The sequence below is a fragment of the Lactuca serriola genome, chromosome 8 (genome assembly GCF_051521515.1).
Source record: "Lactuca serriola cultivar US96UC23 chromosome 8, Lser_US96UC23_V15, whole genome shotgun sequence".
NCBI classification, from domain to species: Eukaryota; Viridiplantae; Streptophyta; class Magnoliopsida; order Asterales; family Asteraceae; genus Lactuca; species Lactuca serriola.
Window position 1 is genome coordinate 131698500 of NC_136415.1, and position 11179 is coordinate 131709678.

The following is an 11179-nucleotide window of genomic DNA, read 5'->3' on the forward strand; positions in this document are numbered from 1 at the left end:
AACCATACACCTTAACCATTTCATTTTGCTACAATTTATTTTGTTTATATTTTTAAGAAATATTTATGTTAACCAATTTCAAGATTATTTCATCCTTGCGAAAAATATATTAACCTTGCAAAAATAATAAAAATTCGCAATTTTAATGTTCGAAAAAGTCATTCAGTGTCACTGCCAGTTAGGTGGTTATTTTATGATAAACATTTTTGCGTATCTTGATATATTTGTCTTTCAAACATAATCAATTTAGCAAATAGCTATTGCTATATCCCTTTGTACCTTACTTTTGTAATTGGTTTAACAACCATGCGATCATTCTTATCCTTCTAACTTTCAAGTATTATCACACAGTTTTCTACTAAAAGTTATCTTGCATCAAGATCAAAATTTATGATATTTGTATATTTATTTCACCCCTTTATTTCGAACAAGATAAAAGATCAAAACTTTATTTGTTCTCATATTATATTAAATAAGACAAACATAACAAAACATGTAAACCAATTAAACATCCTTCTTTTGAGATATATTCGACATGTACAAATGTCAAAATCATGATGCTTACTTCAGTTGATGATGAGAGTGTATTAAAAAGGTATAAGCTTCCTATCTGGCCATGACTCTATCCTCTCAAAATACTTGACAGGGAAAACACCCTCAAAACCTTCTGTTAGGATCACCTTGTTGTCCGATATGTAAAGCTTCATCCCCCCTGAAAAACCCCACCCAAATACTTTCTATCAATGAGAGGGCAAATACGTAATTTTATCTTGATTTGAAAAAGTGAGTACCTTTGATGGCTTTCCTAATATCAAGATAGATCAAGATGTTAGCATCCCTCCTCGTCCCTGCAAAAATGATTTTTTCAAATTTTATCACCAATATTTTCCCGTTCAAAAAAAATATATGCAAGAACGGAAAATTTTACCACTAATTACTTCATTATCGATTGGTAATCCAAAAGAGAAATGTACATGTAGCCTTTTCATGCGTTTAAGACCATTTTCCAAGATTGAATTTAACTTCTCTTTGTAGGTTCCATGTATACAAACTGGACAATAATAAAACACACACACACACACACAAAAAAAAAAAAAAAGACTAAATTACACGAATGGTCCCTATGGTTTAGGGTAATTTGCGTGTTTGGTCCCTAACTTATTTTTTTAACTCAGAAGATCCCTACTGTTTGTTTTTGTTACGTGCTTAGTCTCTGTGTTACTTAAAAAGATTATTTTTGCCATTGATTTTTTAATTTATTTAAATAAACACACCCCCAACCCCACCCTCTCACCCTACCTTACATAACCCACTATTTTTCCCTATTTAAATAATAGTCTTTTTAGTTAAGACAGTGACCAAGAACGTAACAAAAACAAACAGTAGGGACCAAACGTGTAATAAAAACAAATAGTAGGGACCTTTCGAGTTAAAAAAAATAAGTTAGGGACCAAGCTCGCAAATTACCCCAAACCATAGGGACCATTCGTGTAATTTACTAAAAAAAACGATGAACAAAGGAAGAAAAAGAGACTAAATTGTAAAATGTGTGATAAGTAGAATGTCATTACCAGAATATTCTTCAGATGAGAGGATGGGTTTAAGTAAACTTTTAGTTTCAACCAACTGTCAGTCCAATCAGATAGTATAACTTTTATGAGAGAACGCAAGAAATAGCAACATACTTTCATTTATTTGTATATTATAGCTAGCATCACGCTTCCATTTCTTTCTATTACACCATTATACTTTCAAAATAAAAAAATATACATTATTAAACATTTTACTTTAAGATATACATCCAATTATGGCATTGCACTTTCAATCTTTTTCTTTTCTGGATATTATATTTTTAAAATTTTATCTAATTATACTAGTAAAAATGTTTTATATTTAATATTTGTATGATATTGCTATAATTGGATAGATTTTTTTTCAAAGTGCAATGTTGTAATAACAAGAAATGAAATAATAATATACATTGCTATTTTTTGCATCACAATGAACTGATGAAGTATACATTACCATGAGTGTATGACCTTGGTTTGCACGAACCAAAAGCTCCCCATTTTCTTCAAGCAAGCTAAACCGTTGCTTGTTATCCAATCTTACAGCCTAACGTATATTAATTACAACCAGATAAAAATCAAAAGAAGAATTAGAACACACAACAAAAAAACTAACAAATGTGGTAGAGCCCACAAATAAATATAAAATAAATAAAAGACCAAAACATTTACAAGAGTAAATTACTGAAATCGTCCCTATGGTATGGTCAAAATTGCACGTTTGGTCCCTAACTTTTTTGTGCACTCAGGTCGTCTCTGTGGTTTGATTTGTTGCGTTTTTCGTCCTTTACATACATAAAGTTAGGGACCAAACGTTCAATTATTACCAAACCATAGAGACGGAAAACGTAACAAAATCGGATGAAAAAAAAAGGTTAGAGACCAAACGTGTAATTTTGAATAAAGGACGATTTTAGTAATTTACTCCATTTACAATAATTGATGTCAATAGTTCTCCTAACAAGAAACCTTTCACCATCCCCACAAATAAAAACACTTACAAAACATGAACATGGAAAAAAATATAATATCATCAAAATTCAAAAGTATGAGAAGTTATTGGAACAATGGAAAGATAAAAACAGTCAGCAGAGAGATGGGAGTTACCTCCTTAATATCATTAAAAGTATGAGAAGTTATTGGAATATTGGCGGATGTCTTCATGTTAAGTCTCAATAGATCTTGAACCTTGACATACCCATCACTCCTCATCTTTAAGTTCAGCTCAGAAGCCATATGTCGCAGGATACGGGTCCTGATTTGTATAAACAATTAATTCCAAATCGAATGAAGTAATTAAATCAGAATGTCAAAGAAATACAAAAAAAGAAGCTGACATTAAGAAAATTAATTACTTACAAGAGCCTTCCAAGAGCATCAATTCTATCTTCCCCACCACCACCACTAGTGTCGTTGTTAAGGGAACCCGTGATCGATGGAGGTTAGTTCTGGAAACTTGATGAGTAGAGAGTTGGAAGGGTAATGTCAATGCAAGTGTGTGATTGAAATGGAAGTGAAGAAGAAGTAAGAAGGCAGGATTCCTAAAGTAAGCAGTGCTGCCTGCTGGTGTCGTCAACACTGTCATTTGACCAGACTCCGTCAACGGGTGTTGACACCGACATAACAATATGATTCCACGCGGGGGATCGATTCCCATTCCGATTCCAGTTCCATACTTCCATATGCAAATTAAACTTGAATTATTCCCATCTACACGAACATGGACCCAAGGGAGCTGCTAATTTGCTATATACTATCAACCAACGAAACAGTTCTTAAAATTGTATCAAGATTCGCGCATGTCAATTGTGTTAACCAATCCTTAAGTTTACCAAACTTTTCATTATTTTATATTTTTATTATAAATCCTTATCCATATTAACTTTATTTTATATTATAAATCCATATCCATATTAACTTTATTTTAAATTATATACCATCAAAATATAAAACTATATTATTTCTGAGGTCAATATATATATATATATATATATATATATATATATATATATATATATATAAAAGGTATTTTTTAGTAAAATTTGTATATCTTGTGGTTATGGGATTAAAATTGCTCTCTCCTTCTTACCCGCTTGATTTCTGGTTGGGTAAATGACGACCACTCAGTCCAGAAGCTCATGGGCGTTTGGTGAGACTCCTTCGAGCCAAACGTAAGCCTCGGGAGCTAATAATGCCCCCGATGAGCTGTTCGAGACTGAGGAATATATATATATATATATATATATATATATATATATATATATATATATATTAGGTATTAAGTATTTTTTAGTAAAATTTAATTCAAATTTATTAAATGTTAGTAGTATTTTTTAACAAAGTAAGACGATGATATATTTTCATCAATTGTGGGGTTATGTGAGTATACTTAAAATTTACTATTTCAAATATTAATTGAAAAAATTATGTTGTACCATTTCCAACCCACATCCTATTTGTTGACACAATGCTTCGCTATTATTAGATTGTGTTGAATTTTCTTTTATAGTTATTATTATTATTAAAAGAACATTGATACTAACATTCAAATAAATAATAGTAATAAAATGTAATTTTACTTTTATTGATTTTTATATAAATGAAGCCTCTAAATATTACAATTATTATATAACGTGATGAAATGGTGACATTTAATATATACATGTTTTCTCAATCATCATAACACTGTGATAGTAAATCAACATTCATATAATAACAACTGTTAACTTGGGTGATAACTATAGTTGTGTGATTTATGATGTCTTGAGGACCAAGGCCATTATAGATCCATTTTTTTGTTAGCAATGAAAAAACTATTGTCCAACATTGTAAGCCAATATTCAAATGTCACAAAACTTGCTCCAAAGAAATTTAGCGAGTGACTCATGTTATTTAAAAAGTCATATTCAATCATTGCATATTCTTCAAAACGCCTAATAACTTGTATGTAAATCCAACCACATATGATGTCGATACTCTTCACTATCACCAAGAGAAAAACTATTGCTTATAGTCCATAATTTCCATATTTCAATCACATGGTTTAAAATCTATCTAAGTTGGCATGTTGTGAATCTAAGTAGTTTTTTAGCTAGACATTTTGACTTGCAACTCTATTGTTAATGTGACTTTAAAAATATACATTTTTGTTAATCCAAAGGGATACAAACAGTTACATGTATTTTATTGGATTATGTGTTTAAGCTCATACCAATATTTGGTATGTACTTGATTTGATGTGTAGCAAGATCCTTTTGGATTCTCTTCACTCATGCAACTTGATAGAATGACTAGAGAAAGAGAGAGAGTAGGAGTTATTATATGAATAATAAATTGGTAATCAAAATGATTTTATTAATATATTACAAGTTTAATATATTATTTGGAAATCATATTATTAATTAGAAATTAATCAGAATTTAATTTGATATTAATTTTGGGATTAAAGAAACTTATTAATAATGGAGAGACTGGTTTTGTAAATCATTGATAGTTGCAAAGTTGGGTTAATGGACTCATATGAGAGGACTGGACGAAATCTATAGAAGGCCCTATAAAATCCGTCCAAGGCTTCTATTATGGAGGTTTATGGACTGCCTAAGGCCTAAGCAAGGAAATTAGGGTTTCCACTTGAAACCCTAATAGCCCTAACTATATAAACCCCTTTTGCCTAAGGATTTCGGCTCCAATGTTATTTTAAGAGAACCCTGGCCGATTTCCTCATCTCTCCAAGTCATCCTTGTTGTGTTGAGTGTTTGTGACTCCATTAGAGGTGCAACACTTGGGGCACTAAGCTTTCAAGAGTCAAGGTGGTTCTTGTTATTACTAGTCACAAGTGAGGTAATGATCAAACCCTAGTTTTATACATGATTTCGAAGATTGTATGCTAGTACATAGGGTTATTTCTTTCGTGTTCATATGTGTATGTTCAATAGAGAAAAACTTAGATTCAAAGCAGTTAGATCTGGGCCGGTGTAACACCTGGTTCCTGGTGCGTAATTTAAATTAAGCACTTTTGCATTTTGGCCTAGGACTCGGCGAGTTGGTGGCCCAACTCGTCGAGTGGAAGCGAATTGGACCCGGGGGTCAAGTGGCTGACTCGGCGAGTCAGAAGTCGGACTCGGCAAGTCCGTGCGGTCTGGACAAAGACCCTAATATGAGGGTTTGCACCCTATAAAAACACATTAACTCGGCCTCCCTTATCCCTAACACTCCCCTAGAGCTGCATATCGAAACCCTAGCTGTATATGTGTGTGTTAAGGCTATTTTGGTGCTTTTGTTGACTTGTGAAGCTTGGAAGAAAGAAGAGGAGCTTGAGAATTCGAATTGGGGCTTGTAGGTCCAGAAATCTCATTCCATTTCCAGCTTAATCAAGGTAAAATGCTCATGCTTTGGTCTTTCATTTGGTTGTTCATCTTTAGGATGTGGATCTTGGGTGCATTTAGGGCTTTTCAAGGCATTTTCGGATTTAAGGAGTGTTATGTGGACTTTAGCTTCAGATCTGGGCTTTAAGAGGGGTCTCATGGCATAAAGGTGCCAACTTTAGGGCCATGAGAGCCCCATGCACATTGTAAGACACTTTATATGGATTTTTGAGCTAAAAACCTCATGCATGTGCATTAAGTTTGGAACTTTACGTATAAAATGGACATTAGGAGGCCAGATCTATGGTTTTGATGTGTTGGGCCTCATTTAAATCGATTGTATGGAGTTGGTCAAGACTGGCCTCGGCGAGTGGTATAAGCAGACTCGGCGAGTCCATAGCAATCTCCCAATCTTTGAAGATGGACTCGACGAGTTGTTCATACAACTCAGCGAGTCATAGACTGGACAAGTTCTTATGTTGGAGATGAACTCGACGAGTTTAAGAAGGAACTCGGCGAGTCGGATGAAGATGGTCCCGATGTTATGGTTGAAGGAGAACCCGTCGAGTTCTTGCTAGACTCGGCGAGTGGAGTCGGGGTTTGGGTCGGATTAGAGAAGCATGGACTCGACGAGTTGGTAGGCCAACTCGGCGAGTCAGGTCAACTGAATGTTGACTTTGACTGAACTTGGACCGACCCTGTTTAGGTTTGTATGTGATGTGTGTTGACTTGGAGGTTGTCGTGTAGGGACCGAGGAGTCGTAGGGAGTCGACTTGTGCACCGAAGATATTTCAGACACTACACGATATTGAGGTGAGTTACCTTCCAGTAGGGGTGGGTCTAAGGCCACAATGCCAGCCCACGAAAAAAGGGGTATTTATAAGATAATGGTCTTTGTGATAATTATCTTGGACTGGTTAAGTGATTTATCTGGATTATATGTTATGTGTTTAGTATGGATTAGTTTCCCTAACAGTGGTCCTTAGGAACCAAGGGTAGGTCAGTACCCGGATATGCCTGACTGTATGCTTATATGTGTTGATTGTATGCTAGTGATAGGGGGCGAAATAGTCCCTAATTACCGGTCGAAAGATACCGATGACAGATACCTGTTGAAAGATACCGATGTTGGTTATCGGTTGAAAGATATCGATGGTGGTTACCGGTTGAAAGATACCGATGATGGCTACCGGTGAAAGATACCGATGAAGTTTACCTGTTGAAAGATACCGACGATATTGTGTGGTATGTGGTATGATGGGGGAACTCACTAAGCTTTGTGCTTACAGTTTTGGTTTGGTTTCAGGTACCTCTTCGTCGAAGGGGAAGGAGCCGACGGTGTAGCAGCGCATCACACACACTAATGGTTTCAGCAAAGAGTTTTTGGGACTGTACTCTGATTTTCATTTCTTCTGATGGTATAATTTGAGACTCAATATTACCATTTTGTAATTTAATGTTTTATTAACAATGTTTTGGTAAAATGTTTATGAAATGTGTTAATTCAAAAACGAATTTTTTGGCCTTGAAAATTGGGTCGTTACAAGTTGGTATCAGACCCCTGGTTTGAGGGATTCGGACACACCCTCGGGGGTGTCTGGACTCAAACCGAGGGACTAAAAGAGGTTTCAAGGAAAAATTGTTTTATAAGTCTAAACTGAAAATTTTTAAGAAAGACGAAGTGTGTGATGCGTGCGACCGGCTGGGCTCAAGTAAGTTTTCCCTAAGATACTTATACTTGTTATGTTATGTTATATGGTTTGATTTAGAGAACTGCATGCTAGAATAGGGCTAAGGATCTAGGAGGATGCCTTGTGTGCCTGATATATGATTCTGAGAATTGCATGCTAGTTAGGGCTAAGGATCTAGGGATGATGCCTTATGTGCCTGTTGTATGAGCTGTATGCTAGGACTGTTTAGTCAACAGTAGGATGCGTGTGTAGGTTATGTCTGGTTTGGTTACTCAATGCACGAATGCTGCTTGCTTTGTGCTATGGGGGTTCTGACCAGCTTCAAATAACTAAGGAGCGGATATGTAACAGTATCCGCAAGCTAGTTGGGGGGAGGTGGTGGGGAACTCCTAGTGCAGCTGATGGCGTGCCCTAAGGAAGCCTAGGGTGAGGTCAGTGAAAAGGGTATCGAAAAAAGGGTTTGGGTAAAGTCGAAGCAATTCTTGGGGAAAGTACGGATAGATGTGGAAGGTAGTATGGGCCCGTACTACTGAAAGCAGATGATCCATACTCGAACCAAGGAGGGCCTAGATGGAACCGGGAAACTTGGAAAGTATATGTGGCCCTGACATTCGTATGTTTATTTTCAGAATGGTGGTCACGCGACATGGAGCAGGAAGTTCAGGATCCGGGTCAGGATCGGGCTCGGGGGCAGAATCCGAGCATGTGGATGATGGGTTACGCAAATTCATTGCGTCCGAGATCACGAGGGGTATCCTTGATGCGATGTCGGTTATCTTCGGGTCGATCAAGGAGGGGATCATTGAGCTGATGGAGGATCGCCTCAGGGCGTTCCGGAGTGACATGGCGGCTAGCCAGTCAGGACCACGCACACTGTCCTTTAAGGATTTCAGAGGGAGTGGTGTACCGGATTTCCACGGGGCGAAGGACCCCATTGCTACCAGACGATGGATTACGGACATTGAGTCTGCACAGCTGACCAGCTTCTGCCCTGAGGGGTCGAAGGTACGATTTGCAGCAGAGTGTTTGAAGGACCGGGCTAGGGACTGGTGGGAGTCGGTTGGCGACTCTCTGGGAGCCTCGGCTGTTGAGGCTATGACATGGTCGAATTTCGTGACCCGGTTCAGAGCAGAGTTTGCGCCAGCTGTAGAGCTTCAGCAGCTGGCCAGGGAGTTCTTGGATATGAGACAGACTACGGAGACTGTGGCGGAGATCACCGCCAAGTTCCGAGAGAGGGCTTTGTTGGTGCCCCAGTATGCGGGTGATGAGTACATGAAGAGGACCTGCTACCATGACATGCTACGAGCTGACATCCGGGAGCATGTCAGTTTTTCAGCTTGCCTTACCCTGGATTCCATGATTTCCAGGGCAAGGGCCAAGGGAGATGGAGATTGATCTAGAGCACATACGGAAGAGGAAGGCAGTGGAGGGGCAGACGAAGGGGGCTTCGAGGAAGAAGCCCAAGGGATCTGATGGTAGGCCGAAAGGCCAGTTTGGGCGGGACCGTTGTGGAAAATGCGGTCGGTCACATGATGGAGCTTGCCGTACTGGGCCGGGGTCAGGCTGCTATAAGTGCGGCAAGGTTGGTCATTTTTGCAGGGATTGTACTGCCCCTACTCCAGCGATACAGATGTCAGACCTGATTTGCTTTCATTGCAATCAGAAAGGCCATAAAAAAGGCCAATTGCCCTAGATTGACAGCAGCAGCGGCAGCGGCGCCAACTGTGGCGCCGATTCCAGCGACAGCATGGGTTGTGGATGGCCGGAAGGCCAAGTTGGAGGCTCCAGTGGTTCGGAGCTGAGCATTTCAGCTGACCGCCGAGGAGGCATGCGCTGCACCCGATGTGGTGGCGAGTATGACTTCTTATCCTTATGCTTTGATATTATGTCGCTATAATTTTGATATATCATGTGCCTTGTTTAGGATCGTTCCATGTGAACGGAATCCATATTCAGGTGTTGTTTGATTCGGGTGCCACCCGATCTTTTGTCTCTCTTGCGCTTAGCAAGAAGTTTTCGGAGTCTTCGAGCATGTTGGATTGCCCTCTAGAGGTCGGAGATTGCAAACGACCGGTCGGTGCGAGCATCGGAGGTCTATCGAGACTGTGTTTTGAGGCTGTTCGAGGAGTGTTACCTGGTGGACCTGGTTCCTATTCCGTTGAGGGGGAACAAGGTGATTATAGGCATGGATTGGTTGAGCCCCAATGGGGCAGTGATAGATTGCGCACAGCAGCTGGTTCGGATCAGGACCCCAAGTGGGGGAGAGTTGGTAGTTCAGGGCGAGAGGTCACAGCAAGGACCAACGGTATGTTTGTTGGAATAGTATCTAAGGCTGCAACTATATTAGGCAAGTATTTTACCCGATTGTGCATGGTCCTTTTGGGTTGCCTTCACCATAGCAACTTGATAGGATGATTTATTATGAGAGAATAGATATTATTAATATATTATGAGAATAATATAAGGAATAATAATATTGGTATTTGATTAATATAAGTCATAGATTAATTAGTATTAATTTGATGACTTAAAGAGATTAATTAAATAAGAGGATATAAACTGTCAATTGTTTGATAGTTACACTTTGGGCTGTAAATCCTTATGGGATAGGGTTTGGACGATTTATAGGGATAGGATAAGCCACAAATCGTCCAAGGGCTTATCTTGGAAAGGATTTGGATTGCTTTGGGTCAAAGTTATCCAATTAGGGTTTAAGGGTGAAACCCTAGGAGCCTTACAAGTATAAATAGACCCCTTGGGGAAGGGAAATCGGCATCTCTTCAAAAGTAAGGAAACCCTGGCCGATTTCTTCCTTAACCTCTCTCTCAAATCATCCTCCTTGCTAGTTGGTGTTTGTAAGCCATTAGAGGAGTGACAATTGTGACTCTAGAGCTCCAAGAACAAGAAGATCAAACAAGTGTTTCAAGGTAAGCTTCTATCTCTGATTTTGTATTGTTCTTATACCTAATTAGTCATTAGAAGTCTTGGATTCAATGGATGTTTAATTAGAGAAACCTAGATCCAAGCATTAGGGTTTGCATGTGCACATAGGAATGTTCATATGGCCAAAACCCATCAGTGGTATCAGAGCCTATATTGGTTTCTATTAAATTGTTGCTTGATTGTTTGAATCTTACCTGCAAAATACGAATTTTGTGTGTCTGGTTCATGGAATCGGCGAGTCCCATAGTGGACTCGGCGAGTTGGCCTGACTCGGCGAGTCCGAGCGTCAGGAAGAGCCAAAATCGGGATTTTTTGATATTTATCTTATGGAAACTTACCTTTATCATATTAGATCAACCCAAATCCGATTTTATGATAGATATGACTATATTTTTGATCTAATTGAAGATATTTATCAATTAATAAAATATTTAATTTCCTTATATGATAATTATTAATTGTTAATTTAAATTATGTGATTAGTTGTTAATTTAAATTATTTGTTATTTGATCCTTTATGTTTTAAAAAGTTTAAAACTTGCCCTCAAGTTTTGAAATTTATGTTTTGTGATTAAAAGTTTAATTTAGACAATTTAAATTTCAAACCCTAGAG

General features: G+C 38.1%; 1 protein-coding gene across 2 annotated transcripts; it reads right to left on the minus strand.

The window, feature by feature from the left end:
* Positions 1 to 438: 438 nt before the first annotated feature.
* LOC145069210 (putative tRNA 2'-phosphotransferase) lies at positions 439 to 3362 on the minus strand. 2 transcript variants are annotated; one of them, XM_079016162.1, is made up of 7 exons: positions 2928 to 3360; positions 2676 to 2823; positions 2026 to 2115; positions 1572 to 1626; positions 929 to 1051; positions 792 to 848; positions 439 to 712 (listed from the first exon to the last, which is right to left on the minus strand). In XM_079016162.1, the coding sequence occupies exons 2-7, from the start codon at positions 2802 to 2804 to the stop codon at positions 588 to 590; spliced, it is 579 nt and encodes a 192-aa protein (XP_078872288.1). In that variant the 5' UTR covers positions 2805 to 2823; positions 2928 to 3360; the 3' UTR covers positions 439 to 587. The 2 variants fall into 2 exon arrangements, with proteins under 2 accessions (XP_078872288.1, XP_078872289.1); XM_079016163.1 differs by lacking the exon at positions 929 to 1051 and having other exon boundaries at positions 2928 to 3362.
* Between the last annotated feature and the right edge of the window lie 7817 nt (positions 3363 to 11179).